Source organism: Leuciscus leuciscus, assembly GCF_965113295.1.
Source record: "Leuciscus leuciscus genome assembly, chromosome: 24".
NCBI lineage: Eukaryota > Metazoa > Chordata > Actinopteri > Cypriniformes > Leuciscidae > Leuciscus > Leuciscus leuciscus.
Genome location: NC_138723.1, coordinates 6,421,750 through 6,444,620, shown reverse-complemented (window position 1 = coordinate 6,444,620; position 22,871 = coordinate 6,421,750). Strand labels below are relative to the sequence as shown.

The following is a 22,871-nucleotide window of genomic DNA, read 5'->3' as shown; positions in this document are numbered from 1 at the left end:
TGCTAATTCATTTATTCTTATTTATTCTTATTTAAAATGCATTAAAACTTACAATCAGTGTCATTACTTGTTTGAAAAAGAGTATGTTCTGCTTCACTGCTTATTAATATTAGAAAATTGTCAAATTTGGGTTATATATATGAATAACATATTTTGTGTGGTGCAACCAACAGTTAGTAGTCTATAGTACCTTTGACATAATTTTGACATATAGTATCTTTTTTAATTTTTTATGACAAGGCAACATTAGTTCAGGTTGTACAGTGTCATATGGTAAAAACGTAATGAATATTTTTTTTGTTAATAATAAATTAAATTGTACAAAATTATTATTATTTAATTTTTTTGTTTAATAATGGGATATTTCTACAGTGTGCTAACATCTTATCACATTTAAGTTGATGCTTATACTGTACCACATCACATTTTGTATTATAATTGGGGATTATTGATTACTGGAGTATGTTTTACAATAAAATACATATTTGTTCTTCAAAACTATATGAAACCAACATGTATACAAATGGTAGATTTCTAAGCTTTTTAAAATATTTTCTGTTTTCTAATTTGTCATTGTCTCTCCCATAGCTCCTGCCAAGATTCTGAAAGTTCCCAGGGAGAAGAAAGTTCAGATCGGATCAGAGGTTACATTAGAGTGTAATGCCACTGGCAACCCAATCCCATCTATAACTTGGCTTGAAAATGGCAATACGGTAAATTCTCTACTTTATAAGATACTCTACAGTAATTTTTCTCTCTCCTCCCCATCTTTCCTCTACATCTTTCTCTTGCTCTTCATGTTTGCTTTGGCTCTATGGAGCAAATTAATTGTACTTTCATCTCATCTTACTGGAACAGAGAGCAGAGCTCATTCATGTTAAATGTCAGACGGCATATCTCAAATGTGCTGCCAGTTCAATGATGGGAGGCCTGCGTTCTGTAAATGCTTTGGTCGGTGTCACTATTATCAGGATTCAAACTACAATCATTTCTCAGGGCGCTGATCAGACCTCAGCAATAAAGTTTAAGCCATATCAAGATCAAGAAAAGAATTCAAAACACCTCTGCACTGTTATCATTATTTGGGATCGTTTTTGGATGTGGATTTTGGTAGACAGAAACAAAGGGAACTCGAAAACTGATCAGCAGTCTTAGGTGAAGATATTGTCTGCAAACAAGCGTTTAAGTCTTTAAATCCCGGAGAGTCCAAGATTCAAATTTCTCAGGCTTCTGTCAGGGGGTGTAAAGAGTAGATCTGAACAAGCTGTGCTCTCTTTGTTTTCATTTGGATACTGGCAATCATATTTGAATACTTCTTTTTAGATATGCGTAGATAAATATTGGTTTGGCTAAGCGACGGTGGTTGAAACTTCTATTTTTTGGCACGATATGGAACAACAGTGTGAGCAGTAAAGACTAAAGCAGAGACTGACCTCTCAGGTGAGGTTGTATAGTTGCAGAAGGGTTTAACCCTTGACTGCCCAAACTAATCTATTTTCTGTAAATCTGACAACACTATTCACCCTTTTGTGTTTTATTTTGATTTTGATTGATATTCTCATTGATAGGTTCTTGTTTGTTGCTTTACTAGCTTTTCTGTTGAAGATTTTATTTTTTTTGCAGAATGTATTCAGTTGCACTAGTATGTGCACAAGATTTGCTTCCATGCTTGTGCAAACATATATTTTTTTCCTTTTGTGTTGACATGTTTCCTATTGATACAGGATTTTTATTTTTTTGTAAACTAGCACCCATCCCTCGCTAACTTCCCGGCGTCTCTTTCACTCAGATGTACGTCATTGCTTATGTTGCAGAAGTACCCAGTACTGCAGTCTGTAGCACTATTGGAGAGTGTAGGTGTCTGAAGCACATGTTCAAAAGCAACAATATCTTTCTTAGATGCCAGAGTCAAAAAATTCCCCAACTCAGGTAACCGGTGGACTGTCAGTGACAATATTCCCTACGGCCACCACCCACGCGTCATACCCTATGCAAGGAAAGTGCTCGTCCCAAGGGCATAACTCAAAGGTCTGGTATTGCTATCCATACAGTATATATTAGATGTTACCTTTTAAATGAATAGTGGCTCAGGGAGTAAGTCAATTCCCTAGCCTGTCTCTATCACTAGGGGAAGTTCTACCCCTAGACACCCCAGGGGAGCTAGAAATCGTACCACCTCGGTAGAAAAGTGTCCACACCTTGTCTGACTACAGTCACAATCTCAAGAGACCATGCACTCCCGAAGGTGCTTGCCAATGCAAAAAGGGATGCAAAAAGCCACTTCTCATCGGAGCTCAGAGATGGGTATCTCTGGGGAGCAGAGGACTCACACTGGCAATACCACTCATACTCAACCCAAAATACTTGCTTACCAAGGGGAGCTCTCTAAGTGCGAGCTACTAACACTCAATATCGCTGTCTAGAGAATGTGATTCCAGGAATCGGACCGATCTCCTGCCAGGGGAGTTGAGGAGTTAGGGACCCTACTTAAAGACCCTAAACAGTAGGGAATGACAACTCTACGCTCGACCCAGAAGATCTGCTGATCAAGGGGAGCCAGCGGAGAGATAGCTACTATACAACCACTCAAGAAACTGCAGCACCGTTCGAAGATATCAAGACTCCAGCACTCCCGAAGGTGCCCTACAACAAAAATGGTTCACAAATTGTGGCAAATATCGCTTGTCGGGTTCTAGAGACCATACTTAAAGGAATCCCGGTAGTGGGGAAGGGTTAAACTCCACACTTAACATTGAGGACCCGCTAATTAAGGGGAGCTTGCAGAAAAGCACAGCTACACCACTAAACATAGCTGTATCAGAGATGGTATTCCAGAAATCGTAGGGAAGGGGTAGGGAAGGGTTCTACTCCACACTGAATATTGAAGACCGGCAAATCAAGAGGAGCCCAAAATGCACTAGCTACAACCACTTGAAATCACCATCTAACCCAGATCTCAAGACACCAGTGCTCCTGAAGGTGCCATACAACATGAAGGGTTCAAAAACTGGGGCGAAAAAGCAACTTCCCATTGGGTTCTAGAGAAACGGGGAGGATACTACTCTAAGTTCAACCCAGGAAACTCTAAAATATCCAAAATCTCAAAGATTCCAGCACTCCCGAAAGACACCAACAAAAAGGGTTTGCGAATCTTGGGCGAAAGCTTTTGAGGATGAAGCTCAAAGGGGAGAAGAGGACACCACTTAAAACCATAAAAAAGTTTGGTGAGACCACTCGACCCTAAATGAGATACAAGGGAGCTTCCAGCTTAGAGAGAAAACACAAATATCTGGGGGAGGCAGCTACAAAGCTTGACAAATAAGGGAGGTTTCCTACTTTGGGCACCTCAATATCTGGGGGAGGCAGCTTCGACCTTATTAATATTGGGGAGCTTCCTACTTAGAGAGAAAAAGCCTGATATCTGGGGGAGGCAGCTTCGACCTTATTACTATTGGGGAGCTTCCTACGTAGAGAGAAAAAGCCTGATATCTGGGGGAGGCAGCTTCGACCCATTGAACTTAAAAGGAGTTTCCTGCTTAGGGAACACAATCTCTGGGGGAGGCAGCTTCACCTTGAACACATTCAAGTGCTACATTGCTTTTAGCATCAGTCAATATAGAAACAGAAAAACGAACATACTGACTTACAGCTTGTTCCGCTATTTGTTGCACTACGCTTTGAGAAAAAAACGAAGTTAATGGTATACATTTTGGAGATGTCAAGTATATAAAGTCCCATTAAACATCGCATACACATCACAATGAAGGTGACGCATGAGCAAACTCTGTTGACATATTCCCATTTGAAACAGTACGTTTTTGTTGTTGTAAGCTAGCACAGATGACACAGACTAAAATACACAAAACTCAACAATTTTCATTCAAGATCACAGTCACGTTTTTCCATGCACACTTGCGGTTGCGGTTATGTGCATTTTATCATTTTAATGTTCACTATGTTTTAGCATCTGCATTTTTTTATTATTTGATTGTTTTGTTATTTAAATATTTTATATTTTCAACATTTCAAAATAATAGTAATGTCATCATTATTATGTTGCATAAAAAAAAAAAAAAAAAGATTTCACATCAAATACAGCTTTCAATAATGATGTGTTATTAGAATAATATGTCTATTCAATACCTTTTTTGGTAATTGTTGACATTTTTTTTTTCTTTTCAAATCCACTAATTACTTGGACCAAATCATTGCCATTAATGTACTTTGCCTTTAGTGCTCTTTTCACTGATAATGTTACGAAATAATTTAGAAAATACATTTTATACATAAAACATTGCTCTGATAAATAGTTCGAGCTGTCATAGCTGATGATGATGATGATTGATAAATGAACTTTGACCTCTGACCCACAGAGCATCTCTGAAACCTGTGAGATGTTATTAGACCGTTGATTAAAATTACCCCGTCTGAGTGTCATTCTGGCAGGACTCTCAGCTCATTAGTTTTCTTGAGCCAGATGAAGTGCCTTCTAAAATCAGCTGCATGCGCACTTCGTCAAATATAGAGCCGTGATCGCAGCATGAGACTGACATTCCTACAGGCTCTCATAATGTTCTCATAAACTCAACAAATCACATTAGCAAAATAGCAGGAGTCTTAACACATCCAAACGATAAATAGAGGGATTTGTTATATTGGTTGGAATAATCATGTGACTTGCATTTGACCCATCAGTTCTATTCTATTCTATTCTATTCTATTCTATTCTATTCTATTCTATTCTATTCTATTCTATTCTATTCTATTCTATTCTATTCTATTCTATTCTATTCTATTCTATTCTATTCTATTATGCATTTCTGCACATATACTGTGAAGAACACTAGTGGCTATTTTGTAATAATTACAAATACAAATAGCCCCCAATTACATACTGGAATCTCTGTGCTATTAAAAATAATATCATGAATGTTTTAGTTAAAAAGAAGTTAATTAGATAAGTCATATTTGAAAAGCCTATGCACACCTGTCATCGCACATCAGCAGAACTGTATATTAATTCAGTTATATTCATTTATAGTTGCTGCATTTTGTGGGTACAGTACATCCCTTGCCATAATAATTGTTTGTGATTGTTATTGTTGTTATTATCTACTGTTCAAAAGTTTGATGTTTGTAAGTTTATTATTATTTTGAAGGAGGTCTCTTTTGCTCACCAAGGCTGCATTTAGCTGGTCAAAAATACAGTTAAAATATGTAATATTGTAAAAAATATTGTTATAATTTAAAATAGCGGTTTTACAATGTAATATATTGTAAAATGTAATTTATTCAAGTGATCAAAGCAGAATTTTCAGCATCACTTGTCCAGTCACATGATCCTTCAGAAATTTTTGTTATATGATGATTTGCTGCTCACAAAACATTTCTGATTATTATCAATGTTGAAATCAGTTGTGCTGCTTCATATTTTTGGTGGAAAAATTATTTAAAGATTATTTGATTAATAGAAAGTTCAAAATAACTGCATTTATTTTAAACATATATATATATATATATTTTGTAGCAGTGGTAAAGCCTTTTCTATCACTTTTGATTAATTTAATGCATCCTTGCTGAATAAAAGTATTAATGTCTTAAAAAAAAAAACGGTAGTGTTTTTTATATTGCACATATTGGCATTTGATCAAATGTAGAGGCCATACATTACAGTGAATTTATCATGGTTTATCATGTTAGGCTGTTGCTGATGGTATTTTGTTATCTGCAGATTTCAGGAGCGTCAGTGGAGGAGACCCTGGTGGATGAGGTCATACTATCTGTTCTGCGTGTGGTGGTTCATAAACCAGCTCTCTACACCTGTCAGGCTACTAACCAGCACAGCGGAGGAGCCAATACCGTCAAAGCTACAGCAAGAATAACTGTTTCAGGTCAGTTTATAGTCTTACTATATCCAATAGTTTGTCTACTGCTTTGTCCCTAAAAGTCCCATAGTGTCTCGTAAAATAGCAGAGATACTGAAATATTGATACTCAACTGTAAAAAATAACTACAAATAAATAAAAACGGGGCTTCCTGTAAACAGCATGTGAATATTTCAGAATATTTATAATTTAGATGACAGTAGTGGTGATACCAAACAACTATTTTACTGAAGTAACATTCCCTGTAGTATTTAGCATGAAGTATGGATACTACGGTAAATGCTTATATGGGTTATTATAACACATGAATAGAGAGGTGACTTGAAACAGTATTTGACAACTGTTATCACTGTCAAATGCCTGTTATCTGGATGTTGAAACAAGGTTGTCATGCTCTGTTATGAACAGACTTGGGTGCCTCAAAATAGTTCAAATGTCACTGTTATAAATAATCTCCAAATAGTCCAATAGTGCATGCATATGCATTTATAATTGATAATGCCGACATGACAAAATGCACTTTCAAAAAAAAAGTACCATGTTCATTTGGAAACAACATTTATCATGGTAATACTGTGGCATTCTTTGAAGTACATGGGTGTATACTACCATTCAGACGTTTCGAGAACTTTTATTCAACAAGTACACATTCAATTTATCAAAAGTAAAGACATTTATAATGTTACAGAATATTTCTATTTCATATAAATTCTGTACTTTTAAACTTTGTATTCATCAAAGAATACTAACAAAATATATCATGGTTTCTTAAAATAATATTAAGCAATTGATAATCAGAAATGTTTCTTGAGCATCAAATCATCATATTAGAATGATTTCTGAAGGATCATGTGACACTGAAGACTGGAGTAATGATGCTGAAAATTCAGCTTTGATCACATGAGTAAATTACATTTGACTATATATTACAATTTAAATTGTAATCATTTTTCACAATATTACTTTTGTTGCTGTATGTTTGACTTATAAGACTTGAGAACTTGAAAAAAATCGTACCGACTTTTGAACAGTAGTGTACCATGCAAATAAATAAATAACAAGGTACATTTTCATTTAGCAATATGATATACTATACGTCACATTACTAACTAACCACAGTCACTGTTCCAGGTTACTGCCACAGTCTATTATTGCAAGGCTGTAATGTCACCAGTCATAATGTTTTAGCAAAATCAATTTGAGATGCTTCTGTTAACAAAGGCCCATGAAACGGGTCTTCGTAAAACACTCACCCACTGTGACCTACTGTTTCAGCCATATGTTTCTCTGGCTGCTTTGTGTAAATATGAAGAGACTGCTCTCTAAGTTTCAGCAGCTGTGTTTCTGGAGCCAGGATTTCAGTTAGCTTGCCTTGTGTTTGCATAGCTGTTCGTCTGCCTCCTCAAAGCCCCGAAAAGCATCCCTGCGCAAACACGCCACAATGCTTTATAGTGGCGCTTTAGCCATGTAGAGAATGTATACAATACGATTAGGCAATCTGGAATTAATTATTGAATTAACTGAGTAATAATGTGTGTCTATTTGATGTTCATTTCTACCACATATTCCTTATCACATGGCTCTCCAGAATACTTGACTCTTATTGGTCAATCAGCATCTGCAAAGTTAGATATAATAATGTATCATGTGTGATAATGCCTGACTAATGTTTTATTTCTTATGGGTGTATATCCCCCAAAAAAACAAAAAAAAGTTTTGAAGAAAGACACCGTCAGACCAACCCGATCTCACAGCAATTCGTACTTATTTTACGAGGTGGCTAATTCGTACGAATTTCTATGACCTCACTCGTAAGAATTCGTACGATTCTTGCTAAATCGTACATATTTTACGAGTTGCCCAATTCGTATGAATTCGTACGAGTGACGTACCCCTGCCCCCGCCCCTAAACCTACCCATCACTGGGGCTTAGACAAATCGTACGAATTCGTACGAGTGAGGTCGTACGAATTCGTACAAATTAGCCACCTTTTACTCACTAGTACGAATTCATATGAATTGGTCGTGAGATAGAGTTGGTCAGACTCCTTTATTCTGTGGAGGAGATTCTTGAATCCTGTCACATGAAATCAGGGAGGGCTGTTAAACTTCACACCTGCTGTATATCCAGAAAGACCCCCCAAGTTCTGTCTCTGTCCTCCTCTCACACACACAAACATTGAGCCAAGCACTGCATGACAGGAGAATGGTCAGGCCGACAGAGTGGATGTGTTACTCTCGGACATTAAACAGATATTGTTTGTGCTTTTCTCTCTTCTTGGGCCTGTTTCTGGTGGCCGTCTCTGGATCCTGTCACTTTCCCATAGAATGGAGGTAAGAATAAATTAGCATCCTATTGAGTGGCACTTCAGCATATAATATATACACACTCTTAAAAATAATGGTTATTTATTGGCATCTATGGTTCCATGATAAACCTTTAACATCCATTGGGCAAAAGGTTCTTTATAGTGGAAAAAGGCTCAGAAGTGTTCTTCTCACCAAGAAAACCCATGATGGTTCTTTTGAAGAATTCATCTTCTACAATCTGACAGTCATTTTGGGAGTTCATTTTTAGTCCATCAAAATGGACTTCAGGGTAGGAGATGGACTAAAAATGAGCTAAAAATGAACTCCAAAAACTTACTGTCAGATTCTGGAAGATGAATTCTTCAAATAGTGGTAGAAGAGGATGTGGTGCTGGGCCTTCAAGAGTCACTCTCAATCTGTCTGTCAATAAAGCCTATAAAAATACAGTCTTCATTTTTAGGATTCTTTACCTAACCTAAGTCTCTGAGACCCTGACACCTTGCTCTTCTGGAGACTCCAGGTTGGTTGCAGTTCTGGAAAATGGAGACTAAAGGGTTCCTGATGGTTTCACACTTAATTCTTCACCTTAATTCTTAATTATTTTGCAGTTAACGTGTCCTTTCTTCTCCACCTGTATTTGTCTGACCCTGCTGACCCAATGAGCATTTCACTGTCCAATGGTCATGCCTCAATTGCCATTTATAGTATTGCATTAGTATTGCATCCTTCTCATGGGCATTTAATAATTTTGGACTTTTCAGTCTTAGTTAAATCTCTTTTTTGGCTTATTTTATCTGTAAAAGAAAACGTGCCTAATAATTCTGCACACCTGAATTAAAGGCGTTTTTCATTTCCAGCCTTCATGAACAATTATATATCACTTATAAATGATTAAATACAAAATTAATAGTAGTTATTAAGATTAATATGGTTTGAAATTGGCAAAATGTGCCTGGAAATAAAATATGATCAGAAAATCAACGTGCCTAATAATTCTGTAGGTTACACTTTATTTGGTCCCACTTTATATTAAGTGGCTTTAAGTACTATGTACTTACATCGAAAAATAAATACACTGCACTTATTGTGTGGATGTTGTATTGTAAAACACTTTTGCGGCTATTGGGGTGTGATACTGGTAAGGTTATGGTCAGGTGTGGTGGATTGGGTGGGTTTAAGGGTGGGCTAAGGTGTAAGGGAAGGGTCAACAGTGTAATTACAAATGTAATTGCATACATTAATTACAGCTGTAATTACGTGCAGCTATTTTTAAAACATAAGTACAATGTAAAAACATGCATGTACACAATACGTCTATTGTATCAAATTATTTAATTTCAATGTAAGTACATAGTACTTAAAGCCACTTAATATGAAGTGGGACCAAATGCACTTACTATAGGATTAGGGTTTGGTTTAGGACTATAGTTGCATGTAATTATTGCATATTTATTGCATAATGCATATTTTATAGTTATTCCTAAGTACGTGTAACATTTGTAACAAGGACACTAAAATAGATAAGATGTAAGTAAGTTTTGTCCGTGTGCGAGTCACCACACAAAGACTCAGGGTTGTTAGTGAATCATGTTAATAGGGCTTGTCATTCAATATGACATCATCTTTGGATGCGGAGCTATAATTGATAAGAAACCTGTATGCAATAAAACAAATGAAAGACAGATCATGACAGTGTAGTGACTCAAGTCAGTCGGAAGTTGTGTTTACGCTGACTGGAGTTCTTTCACTGGAAAGAGCCACTAAAACTGAATCATCATGTCTCTGTTGATTTCAAATGATAAATGCAAACGTACACACATGTGCTGGATAATGCAGTTCACCCCTTCCCCTAAAAGCCAGACACGCCATATGGTCTAAGTTACACATGAACTTAAATAAACCGAGCTATTTTCCAAACGATTCAGATTCAGCATCTGGATGCAATTAGAGCAAAGTTAAACAGAATGAACTAATTGTAAGAACGGCACTTTATTCTTGTCAATTGCGCAGTGTGTACATGCGTCAGCGCATAGTCATGAGACAGAGCTGTGTATGGAAACCTTGAAGCAACATCTTTATATGACTTGAGTCCAAAACAGCCATTCTGTTTAGCAGAAGTCAATGATGAGGGCAAAGTTACTCTTTGACAACTTCCAAACCCTACTACATATCTCATAAACACAGTTTGCTAGGGTAAGCATCACTGTTATTATTTTTCAGAGAGTTATGGTTTGTTCCTGCACCATTTGTACTACAAACATGATTAATGCGTCAGATTATGCGGTTTGTTGAGGAGAGTTGAGCTGTTACATTTCAAAGCCGTCAGACGTTTTAACTGGTATGAGTAAAAAATTGATATTTAAGGATTCAGCCAAGTCATGTATTGGGGCTAAAATATTTCAAGGTGGGCTTTTTCAACGCTATCTCACGTCCAATTCGTACGAGTGAGTACGAGGTGGCTAATTCGTACAAATTCGTATGATTTGTCTAAACCCCAGTGATGGGTATAGGTTTCGGGGTGGGGTCAGGGGTAGGTCATTCGTACGAATTGGGCAACTCGTGAAATATGTACGATTTAGCAAAAAACGTACAAATTCGACAAACATATGAATTCGTACGAATTAGCCACCACGTAAAATATGTACGAAGTGCCGTGAGATTGGGTTGGCTTTTTCCTTTGTGAAAAAGAAGTGCACTTAAACGTGTTTTTAAAACGAGTTCTTATTACGGTTTTTCATTATGGTTTATGGTTTTTTATTTGCGTTTTTTGCTTTCAGACGACAACATTGTCCAAATGATCCCCTTTCACATGGATCTGTGAAAACAACTAAAAACGCTGTATTGTTGATGCGATGCCAGTAGTTGGCGATGTCAATTTTGTAAAGAAAAACTACTCATCTATAGACTATATGGATGCGCATGAAGTCACCATTGTCACAAATGCACGTTTTTGTAGTTTACAGGCCCAGGGAGACGATAATGGTGTCGTTTTCAAAAACTTGCACTCTGAAACCAATTTTCAGAAGTTTGAGTTTTCAGGCTCCCAAAATGCTGCTGTCAAGTAAATGAGCTGAAAGTTTGGTAACACTTTATTTTGATGGTCCCTTTTGAACATTCAGTTAACTATAGGCAACTTTGCAACTACATGTCAACTTATTCTAACTCAAACCCTACCAGTCTACTAATACTCTACTAATACTCTAATTTGAGTTAGTAGACATGTAGGTGCAACATTATAGTTAACAGAATGTGTTAAAAAGCCTTTGCAACCACAGCAACCTTATAAAAACCTGTAGCAATGTGTTGTATCATTATTGTGTTGTCTTTAATATTGCATTGTGATGTCTTATCCGATTTAGACTTTACAAAGGCAACGCTGGCTATTGCAGCACATACAGGGGCGACGTGTGTCGGAACCTGCTCCGACACAACGCTCTGGTGTTCTTCAACTACTCTCTCCCGAACCCAGAGGATGCGCAGGAGTACCTGGTTCAGAGTGTATGGGGGGAACTGGACGGGGTCAGCTCATTCTGCAGGCCTGCTGCCAGATCCCTGCTCTGCCACGCCACCTTCCAGGACTGCAATCCTTCGGGAATAGGACCAGCACCTAAACCTGTCTGCAGGTAATGAAAAGGTTCTGTTCTGTGGGGTACATGGTAAAATACCATGTAGAATATACTTTTTTCCTTTCTACTCTTTATCCTATAGGACAGTAAACAAAAATAATCCAAACAAACGAGTTTTATGAGTCATTCTTTGTATGTGGTGGCTTTTCACCAATTGTTGAATAAAAAGTGTTGAATAAAAAGTAGCTTGGATCAGATTTCCTAACTAGCAGAGCAAGTACTATAAGCAGTCAAACATTAGTGTCACTGTCACTTGATGGTGGATTTAGTGAAGAATCTGTCAGTGATCAAAATATTGATTTTTGAAGATGTTAAAAATGATAGTTTTGGTTGATGGTTGAGATCTTGAATATGGGCCAGATGCTGAATGTACTGGGAAATGAGCTCTGACGAGGACAGCGATGTCAGTAAAAAGATTCTGCTCCAATTGAACCCTTCCAGGTTCTAAAAGGAAACCAAATATGCTTTATTTTATTCTTTTGTAATTGTTATTAAATATCAGGAGAGTTTTATATTATTACGGCAGTTAATGATCCTTCCGTGTTAGATATAGATCAGGGTCACTAAAGACCCGGAAATTTAATTTACCAGTATGTAAAGTTGATATAATAATTACCAGTATGTTTGTTGAAACATTCATGCAAATAAAGGGTTAGTTTACCCAAAAATGAAAATTATCCCATAATTTACTCACCCTCAAGCCATCCTACTGTAGGTGTATATGACTCATATAAAAAAATATCCTGGCTCTTCCAAGCTTTATAATGGGAGTGAATAGTAATAATGGGAGATTTTGAAGCCCACAAAAGTGCATCCATCCATCATAAAAGTAATCCATACGACTCCAGGGGGTTAATAAAGGTATTCTGAAGCCAAGACATGCTTTTTTGTAAAGTTGTTGATGACATGTGTTTGCGTTTTTACGGCAAAACACCGGTCATGAATTAGAAGTCTAAAACTAGAATTTTTGAAGAGAAATGTCTCAGGAGCTTGAGTTTGTTGCCCTATTTGTTTGAACCGCGAGAGGCGTCGACTCTCACCTAAGCTTACGCTACTCCTACATATCGTGTGTCTGGTCAGCGGTCACTCTTCCACCGGAAGCTAGTGATTATAGTTTATAGTCAGTTTATATTTTAAGTTATAAATATGGATATTGTTCTCACAAAAAAAAAATGTATTTGCTTCAGAAGGGCTTTATTAACCCCCTGGAGTCGTATGGATTACTTTTATGATGGATGGATGCACTTTTTTGGGCTTCAAAATTACTATTCACTCCCATTATACAGCTTGGAAGAGCCAGGATATTTTTTTTAATATAACTCCGATTGTGTTTGGCTGAAAGAAGAAAGTCATAAACACCTAGGAGAGCCTGAGGGTGAGTAAATAATGGGTTCAATTTTATTCTTGAGTGAACAAACCCTTTAAGGGTTAAAAAGCAGTTTCCGGTGAGAAATAAAAAAAATATATATAATTTAGTTCTTGTAATTTTGACTTAACTTGTCACTTTTTTAAATTTTTATTGTATCTCACAAATACAGGCTTCCATGTATATTTGCATTATATTGTGAAAAACAATATTTAAAAAAATATATATAATATTATAATCAAATTCAGTCCATATTTTCAAATTACATGATTTTCCTCATGGACAGAACAGACACCACATGCAGAAAATTACTCATATCACTATTTCGTAAGTAGTCATTTGGAAGATGCCTTTATCCAAAATAACTGACAGTAGTGGAGCAACCTGAGGTTAAAAATCATGCTTAAGGGAACAATGGTGGTCGGCCCAGAAACCAGTAACTTTTCAAATACTAGCCCTGAGTTTTAACCACAGCACCACCCATGCTATATATACTGTATATACAGTATACGTATAAAACAGAAACTGTGCTGTTCTTCACAGGGAGCACTGTCTCGCAGTAAAAGAGCTGTACTGTTATAAGGAGTGGCGTTCTGCTGAGGAAAGATCTCATCAAGGGTTCACACATAGCATCACTCTCCCAGAATGCACCTCTCTACCCAGCCAACAAACAGACCCATCCTCATGTACTACAGTTCCTTACGTTGGTAAGAGTGACACGCTATTATATAACTGTACATCTTCCTGTGGGGTGACATTCGGCTCGATCTTTGTTTAGTTCTGAAAATCCTGTGATATTTTGGGGCTGATTGTCAGTGATGTCCATAAAGCATCCGTCCCATGAAAACAATGGGAGTTAGTGGAAAAACGCCACGTATGGTTCTTGGCAGGACAATGCTGTAGGATTTTTTTTGTTTGTTTATGTGAAATGCCTTGTGAGGAATGTGACGACAGCGAACCTGTAGATGGACAAGATTAGTGTGTTTTATAGCCAAAGCATGTGAGGAAGGATCAGTAGGAGATGTTGGACAGCTGAGTAAATGTTCCCATCTAAAAGTTTCCATGCCATGTTTGCAAGCTGCTGTCTAACTTGTGAAGCGGCAAAATTCAGTGGGAAATGGCAATGACTTGGTAATGAAAAATTGTAGGAAAGTGGCTATTATGTTGTGTATATCTTTTAGAAACCTGCATGATAACATAACTGGTTAATGAGTCAAATGAATTTCAATGAAAAAACATTATTTTCTGTGTTTTATTCAGATATCAATAAAGATCAAGTTACATGTAAGTATGAGTTTGACTTTATATTCTCTTCACATATAGTGGGGTCTATAAGTCTGAGAGTCCATAAAGATATCTTAGATTTATTTTCATTTACACTTGTATGTGAATTCCTCTGTTAAAAAACCCCCAAAAAACACTAAAATTAATGTAAAATAATTAGTATTATTAATTAAATTACAAAATACAGATGTTTACTAACGGCCTCAGACCTTTAGACTCCACTACAATTTTTTTTTTATGTTTCTGTCAAACAGCAATATTGATAATCAAAATACACATTTCAATATACTTGACCATTTGTAATTTATATATCTATAGCAACATGCTACAATGACAAAGGGAGATTTTACCAAGGAACACACAATGTCACAGCATCTGCCATTCCATGTCAGCGATGGAACCAGCAGGTAAATGCTTGTATCAAAGTCAGCATAAAATCAAAATGGACTCTATTTACTTTTCTCAGAAATGTTCCTGCTCATAATTTGTGAGATTATTCAATGCATGTTACTCTAAATGATGTTTTGTCTTTGTAATCTTTAATCAAATTGCAATAACTAGTACTGCCTCCTATTCACCAAAGGCTGGCATCACTTAGACTACATGTACAGGGAAAATAATGTAGCTACTTATGCATAGCTTTAGACTACCATTGCAGCCTTTCCAATCTTTGACAGTAGTTAATTTGACAAAGAAAAAAGGTTTGCATATGTTTAGATGCTCGTAAAGAGACATGCCTGATTTAGAATATTGGAAAAAGGGTTAAAAATGCACAAATGTATAAACAAAAATGTATTATATAACATGCTATCGTTTCCTCCTGTAGCTGTAATCAAATATACTAACTTGTTTTTTCATCACTTTCCTCAAACAATACCCTAACCCCAAACAATCCGAATGCTGCATGTTGGCATGCGCTCAGTGACCTTCAAACGATATGTACACAGGAAACACTGTTTTCACAGCAAAAACAATGAAGGGTCAGAATACACAAATCCAGAAGTTTCCTTTGAAATGAAGTTTTGAATGGAAAAGATTTTGTCTCTTTTCAAAACAATGTGGAGAGGTTTAATGCATGCAGTGGTTTTTAACCTGGGAATGCTGAAGATATCAGGGATAATGGGGATATTGAATTTAGCCGCAGATGATATGTGAGTGACCACAGGTTTGAGTTTGTTTGTTGACCGCTCTCTTTTTATCCCATTCAGGATCCCCATCAACATAGACTCTCTGTAGATGTAATTCCTGAGTTGCGAAATGCAGAAAACTACTGTCGTAACCCAGGTGGAGAGAGTGACAGGCCATGGTGCTACACCACAAACCCCAATGTACGCTGGGAGTACTGTCTGGTGCCAAAATGTGGAGAAGGTATATAAATGTATACCTAAGCAATTAATAAGATACATTGTTGACTGGAGTAGCTAATCTTAGATTGACAGTTTACTCTGACATAAGTCAATATAAAACAAAAGCTGTTCCAAATCAACTGCATCACCATTGTTGTTCTTTTCTTTAGTTATCAGTGTGAAGCCTGCCCCCTCGATTCCCAAACCAGTCCAGTTATACCCACCCCCTCCTGTGTCCACGGCCTACTCAATGAGCGTTATCATCTTTGTCATTGCTGGCTTTGCTGGGGCGGCCTTCTTTACCATCCTCATCCTCATGTGCCACAGAAGAAAGAAAATGTGGAAAAAGAGGAAAAGGTGAATAATGAACTGATTAATCTCATTTAAGTCGTATAGTCACTCATAGAATTCATACAATTAACTGCGCTGGTAAAAGGTTGAAGGCCCCAGAAAGATTGATTCAGTAGGACCGATGTAAATATATCAAGTAGGGTGTGTATTGTATCTACATCTATGGTTAGTCATGAAACAACATTACCTAATAAATCTAACTCTAGCAAGACATATAGTGTGCTATATAGTGTGCTTCTCAAACAGAAGGCTGCATCCTACTGAGGCTGCGTCCTTCCTAGTCTCCCAGTGGCTTACATTATTGGCAATTTAGAGTTAAATTATTAATTTACAGCAAAACAAAAGATAACATCTATACTTTCATGTCCGAAAACATAATTTTTGTCTTATATTTCATAATAAACTCAGACTAGCTCAGTACCGACTCATTTTCCGTCAGTTTATTTTCGTGAATTTGAATATGTGCAAATGATTGTGGGTGATTTAAGGCTGCAGAGGATACATCCGTTGCGTCCTTCAAAACAGGCCAAATAGGACGTGAAACGAAGGCTGCCTTCCAAGGATCCTTCATATTGAGATGGCCTTCAGCAACGTTTGATTACGTGGCAACCGAGATTTGCAGCCTTCGTAGGATGAAGCCTTCCGATTGAGAAGCACCCATAATCTAAGCCAGGGGTGTCCAATCATGCTCCTGGAGGACCATTGTCCTGCAGAGTTTAGCTCCAACCCCAATTAAACACACCTGACCCGGCTAATCAAGGTCTTACTAGGCATTCTACAAACTTCCAGGCAGGTGTGCTGAGGAAAGGTGTGTTTGGATACCCCTGATCTATGATAACTCTATGGTAAGAACAGGGGTGTCCAAATCTCCAGGAGGTCCACTGTCCTGCAGAGTTTAGCTCCAACTTGCCCGACACACCTGCCTGGAAGATTGTAGTATGTCTTGTAAGATATTGCTTAGCTGGTTCAGGTGTGTTTAATTAGGGTTGAAGGTGAACTTTGCTGGAGCAGGATTGGGCACCCCTGCTCTAGAACACAGGTTACCATTGGCCTACCACACGTGGGCTTCCATCCTGCAAAGTTTAGCTCCAAACCTAATCAAACCACCTGAAACAGCTAATCAAAGTGTTCAGGCTTAGTTGAAAATAACAGGCAGAATGTAGCCCTCCAGAGGTAAGATTGGCAACACCGTCATATAGATTTTACCTCCAATTCTGCTTCCTGCAGTGTTCAAGTAATCCTGGACACCTTGGTCAGCTAAATTCTGCAGGAAGGTGGTCCTCCAGAAGCCTCATTGAGAGTAGTACACCCCTACTACTGGAAACTCTCACCAAAAGTGTTCTTGACGTTGCTTTGGAAGTTGCTTGACCTAAATTATTAGTAAACATATAAAATAAAATAAATTTTTTTTGCTTCTGCATTCAGTAGGGTGCTGGATACACCTACTCTGACCACCCTCCCCTCAGAGCTCTTGCTGGACAGACTTCACCCCAACCCCATGTACCAACGGCTGCCTCTCCTTCTCAACTCCAAGCTCCTCAGTCTCGAATATCCACGTAACAACATTGAATATGTCCGTGACATTGGAGAGGGGGCTTTCGGTAGGGTGTTTCAGGCAAGGTGAGAGCTACCAAATGTTACAAGCAAATGTAACACCAGTGGTGCTAATGTCTATCCTGGTTTGGCACTGTCAGTGTTTATACTGATCATGTTTTCTTTTGCATGGGTTTATCAAAATTAACTTTTACATTGTTTGAATGATTACATGAATCCATTTTTTTTTTTTTTTTTTTTTTACAGAAATGACTGAATACTTAGAAACTATTTAGTGACTCACCAGTTAGATAAAAATAAAAAATAAAAAATAAATGACCGAACGGTAAATCAGCATGCAAAGGTCTGACGTATACAGACCAAACCACAATGTAATCCTGATATCAGGTTTATAGATACCCCTGGGAATTACAGCAGTGGGTAAAATGTATACACCATATGGCTGTCTCCTGAAATAAGATACTGAATAGGTCACACTAAACATGTGATGTGTTTCAATATGAAACTTCCCTGTAGACACTATCGTGTGAGCAAGCCCTGCTGGGGAGGTTATTTATAGACACCCATTAGAAAAGTGTTTACTTCTCCAGGAACACACAGGAGCCTTCTGCACAGGAAGTGTAATCTTAATGGAATTCTAAGTTGGTTCTTGAGTTGCTGCCATTGTGATGCTGTTTCCACAGTTTGGCATCACCATTTAAACTATTTTAAAAGGCGTTATGACCCCTTTGACAATTTGTGACAATATGTAGGGAGGAATTTGGTTTGAGATCAGTGAGGATTGCCTACTACTACTGCCCAGAGTCAAGTGTTTATCATTACAGTAAAGATTGTATATGCTGACTGCCAAGCTCTGCAGGCTTGTGCATGCGTGTAAAGAAACACATGGCTTTGGCTGTACGGGGCAGTTGTGTCCTAATGGTCAAACTGTTAACCCGTAGGTTGTGGGTTCAATTCTCAATTCCGGCAGGAAATGACTGAGGTGCCCTTGAGCAAGGCACCTAACCCCTAATCGCTCCCTGGGTGGCACGGTGAATGGCTGCCCACTGCTCCGGGTGTGTGTGTCCGTGGTTTGCAATGTGTGTGTGTGTGTGTGTGTGTGTTCAATGCTCACTACTCCTAATGTGTGTGCACTAAGTTCGATGGGTTAAATGGAGAGGACAAATTCCAAGTATGGGTTACCATGTCACTATCAACTGGACAGTAATTTTACAGTTGTAATGCTCTGCCTTAGCCTAGAAATCTAGACGCACCCTAGCGGCAGCAAAATGTATTTTGCAGCCAGGGCAGTCTAGCAACTCTCCATAGACTTTCGAGCTGCAAAAACCTAAATTGGGTCAGGCCAATCACGTCGCTTATAGAGTAGGCGGGGCGGGCTTAACATATGACGACAGAGTTGCTACGGTTACCTGGCTGCGACTTGAAAACAAAGAATGACGGCTGCTGGAGAACAGTCTTTCGAATCGGCTTTGTCCGCGACTCTGGAGGACTTGGAGTTAAGTTTTTCTTTGAGAAAAGAGCAAAGAACGGCACTTAAGTCATTCTTAAAAAAAGGAAGATGTGTTCGTCGTTTTGCCGGCCAGATATGGCAAAAGTTGAATCTATCAACTAACGTTAGCTCCGCTGTTGGGAAAACGCTCTGGTTGGTTGAAGCGCTGTCCTATTGCGTGCAGAGGGAATTTGAAAGACAGCCGTTTATCCCGCCTCTTGGATTGAGCCGTGTCTATGGTGAGTTTCCAGACCTAACATCTTGATGTAGGTCTGGCTTGCCAGGCTAGCTCTGCCTAGTACATTACTTCAAACGCTGGGTAATGCTGCCTAAATAGTCATCAAATGATTTATGTTCCAGATTCAAATTGATACAAATCTATCAGTTGGATCAGCAAATTTTAACTAAAATTACTTAAATTTGATGCAAGCAAACTGTAACTACTAGTTCCCAATGTGCCTGCTGTCCTTTAGAGCCCCTTGTCTTTCGCCGATGGAGCCATTCACCATGGTGGCAGTGAAGATGTTGAAAGAGGAAGCTTCAACCGATATGCAGAATGACTTTCAAAGAGAAGCTGCACTCATGGCTGAGTTTGATCACCCCAACATTGTCCGTCTCTTGGGTAATGTATCACAATTGTATCCCTTCAAAAGCTTGCACTTTTAAAATACATCTGCTTGTGGAAACTCCTAAAATGAACCACATCTGCTTCCTATTACACGTATGCCCATTCCCCAAGGGTACCGCAATTGAAAAAGCCTTAAAATAGCTCGACTCATCCATTTCAGAGTTGACCCAGTGTATAACCCTGGATCAATCCCCTCTGTGGCATTCCGGAACCAGATTCAATGCCGCGACCCAGTGTTAGAATAACAGAAGTTTATTTTTGGTTAGGTATCAACAGTTGGAAGTGTAACTAAACCTGTCATTTGTGTATCTGCCATGTAGGAGTCTGTGCGGTGGGGAAGCCCATGTGTCTCATGTTTGAATACATGGCCTATGGGGACTTGAATGAATTTCTGAGACGGCGCTCTTCAACCCAGCAGCCCAGTCTAAGTCGGGATACCTTGACATGCAGCAGTCTTGTGTCAGAACCTGAGCGTTACCCACCCCTCAGCTGCCTGGAGCAGCTCTCCATTTCCAAGCAGGTGGCGGGAGGAATGGCGTACTTGTCAGAGCGCAAGTTTGTGCACCGTGACCTAGCTACCCGCAATTGCTTGGTAGCAGAAAACTTGGTTGTGAAAATTGCAGATTTTGGTCTCTCACGCAACATCTATGCGGCTGATTACTACAAAGCCAGTGAAAATGATGCCATCCCAATTCGCTGGATGCCACCCGAATCTATCTTCTACAACCGCTACACCAGCGAATCAGATGTGTGGGCTTATGGTGTGGTATTATGGGAAATCTTCTCATATGGCATGCAGCCTTACTACGGCATGGCCCATGAGGAGGTCATCTACTATGTAAGGGATGGAAATGTTCTTGCCAGTCCAGAAAACTGCCCACAGGAGCTGTATAACCTCATGCGTTTGTGTTGGAGCACTCATCCCACTGACCGGCCTAGTTTTGCTAGCATTCACCGCATCCTGGAAAGAATGCATGACCAGATGCTCAAATCTTGAGGATCTTTTAAAAATGCAGTGTAAAGAATCAAAAAGCTGCAACTATTCAGGAACTCATTAAAATCTTGAAGAGCCCAGAGGGATATTGAAGAAGGATAAAACACTTTAAGGTATCCACAAGAGATCCAGACAACCCAGAGGAGACCTAACAAACCTTAAAGTGCCAACAAATACTCAAAAAACCCAGAGGAGCATTGAGGAAAGAAGCCTAAATTTTTTAGAAAAGCTTGCATACCTTAAGGAATACTGATCCCTCAAAGTCTATGAAGATGAATGCTTGCATCTGTTCATAGGATCTCAATTGTTTTCTTTCAATGACGCAGATGTACGAAGGCATCAGATGAGAGATAGACAAGATTTGAGGTGGTTTCATATTAACAGGATCTCCAGTAAAGAAGGTCCACGTCTAATAATAAGGCGGATGTAGTGCAGTCACTGCAAGAACCTAGACTGAAATCTCTGCAAGCAGAGACGTACAGTATGAATGCTTTTTTTTTTTCTTGCTTTGGATCTACTTTGAGTTAAATTGTGAGAGTAATGTGCATCTGGTTATGGTTTTGTAACATTCGTAAAAGAAGTTCATTCAAGAACATGCTATAGAACTGAATAATGTTGTTATTGTTTAATTTAAGTTTAAAACATTGAAGTAGAATAGCTTATTCCAAAGTGGCACATCATCACTTTATTATTTTATGTTATAACAGAATAGTTTCATTTACTTTTTCACTAATTGATATTCCAAGTTAAGATGGTTATTTGTTTGTTCTCAATTATATTTGATGTAAGTAGAAGTGAGTGAAAAATGTATCAGGCAATATTGTAGAGAAGTGTATGTAACAGTATTGCATCATATATCATATCATATCATATATCATATATCATATATCATATCATATCATATCATATCATATCATATCATATCATATCATATCATATCATATCATATCAATCATATCATCCACAAGATTAAACTGCTATGAATTAACTGTTTATTGTCATGAATTAAGACAAAGAAATCAGCTTAAAATCAAGTAATACGCCAGAATTCTTTATGACCAGTTTTCCCATTTTATAAAAATAAAAAGCAATCAAAACTATGAAATAACACAAGCGGAAGTATGTTTAATATGTAGTGACCAAAATGTTAAATAAATCATGAAATTTTCCATGTATTTTGGACACTTAACTGTGTGTCTGGTAGAACTCACCAATTCATTTTCAGTTCAGTTCAGCATATTCAAACCTTTGACATGTTTTGACAAAAATTCAGAAACATATGCTTTGAGAATTTGTTATTATACACGCTTAGCATGACTTTTTGTGTTATTATCATGTTATTATATTATTATAACTACATCATTTAAATAACTCTGTTAATAAAGTGGTTATTAGCTATATGAATAGATGTTGGATATGAATCTGCTTGAAATAAAACTATTTATTAAAATTCTCATGGTGTTGTCTTGAAACCTTTCAATTCCAATAGCATCACTTGTGGTATATAGGTAACTGTTAAGAAATCGCTAGTCTATTGGACACTTATTTTTCAATTTAGCAGGCAGGGGGCAGTGTTACATCACAGGAACTACAGTGACCTCATGGAGCATGATTTATGACACTACCTTTCTCTGCATTTGAGCCAGTTTTTGCTGTAAGCATTCAAAACAGGAACTTACTGAGACAGTATTAAATCACGCTGGCATTTAATGAAGAGGGATGGTGAAGGATTTACTTTCAACGTGTGTGGGACAGTTTCTCTATTCCAGCATTTAATTTATCATCTAAGAATGTCAGGTCATATCTGATAATCCTAGAAATACATTGTCTTTGCCATGAGTATTTTTAATGGCCCTGAAATTTCCAGGAGCAAGCGAGGCAAAACCACAGACGTCCGTGTAGTAGGCCAGGAAAAACAAGTGACGAATGGATTCATGAGCAAGAACGTTCAGAAGACGGAGAGGCCACAACAAAACTGAGCGGGACCTCAGTGATTTTTATTCAAACCATACACTCTCTCTGACCCTTGTGATGTAAC

General features: G+C 38.0%; 1 protein-coding gene across 2 annotated transcripts in view; it reads left to right on the top strand.

Moving 5' to 3' along the window:
- The window catches only part of musk (muscle, skeletal, receptor tyrosine kinase), a 33,291-nt gene extending 11,002 nt beyond the window's left edge, over window positions 1-22,289 (top strand). The window contains exons 6-16 of one of the 2 annotated variants that reach the window (XM_082157662.1): window positions 589-713; window positions 5,732-5,895; window positions 11,555-11,818; window positions 13,731-13,894; window positions 14,448-14,471; window positions 14,790-14,878; window positions 15,680-15,839; window positions 15,988-16,174; window positions 17,594-17,788; window positions 19,685-19,833; window positions 20,160-22,289. In XM_082157662.1, the coding sequence (XP_082013788.1) occupies window positions 589-713; window positions 5,732-5,895; window positions 11,555-11,818; window positions 13,731-13,894; window positions 14,448-14,471; window positions 14,790-14,878; window positions 15,680-15,839; window positions 15,988-16,174; window positions 17,594-17,788; window positions 19,685-19,833; window positions 20,160-20,836 (2,198 nt within the window). In that variant the 3' untranslated portion in view covers window positions 20,837-22,289. Of the gene's footprint in view, window positions 1-588; window positions 714-5,731; window positions 5,896-7,851; window positions 8,220-11,554; window positions 11,819-13,730; window positions 13,895-14,447; window positions 14,472-14,789; window positions 14,879-15,679; window positions 15,840-15,987; window positions 16,175-17,593; window positions 17,789-19,684; window positions 19,834-20,159 lie in introns of those variants that run through there. The other variant, XM_082157661.1, reaches the window with a different exon arrangement.
- Window positions 22,290-22,871: the final 582 nt, after the last annotated feature.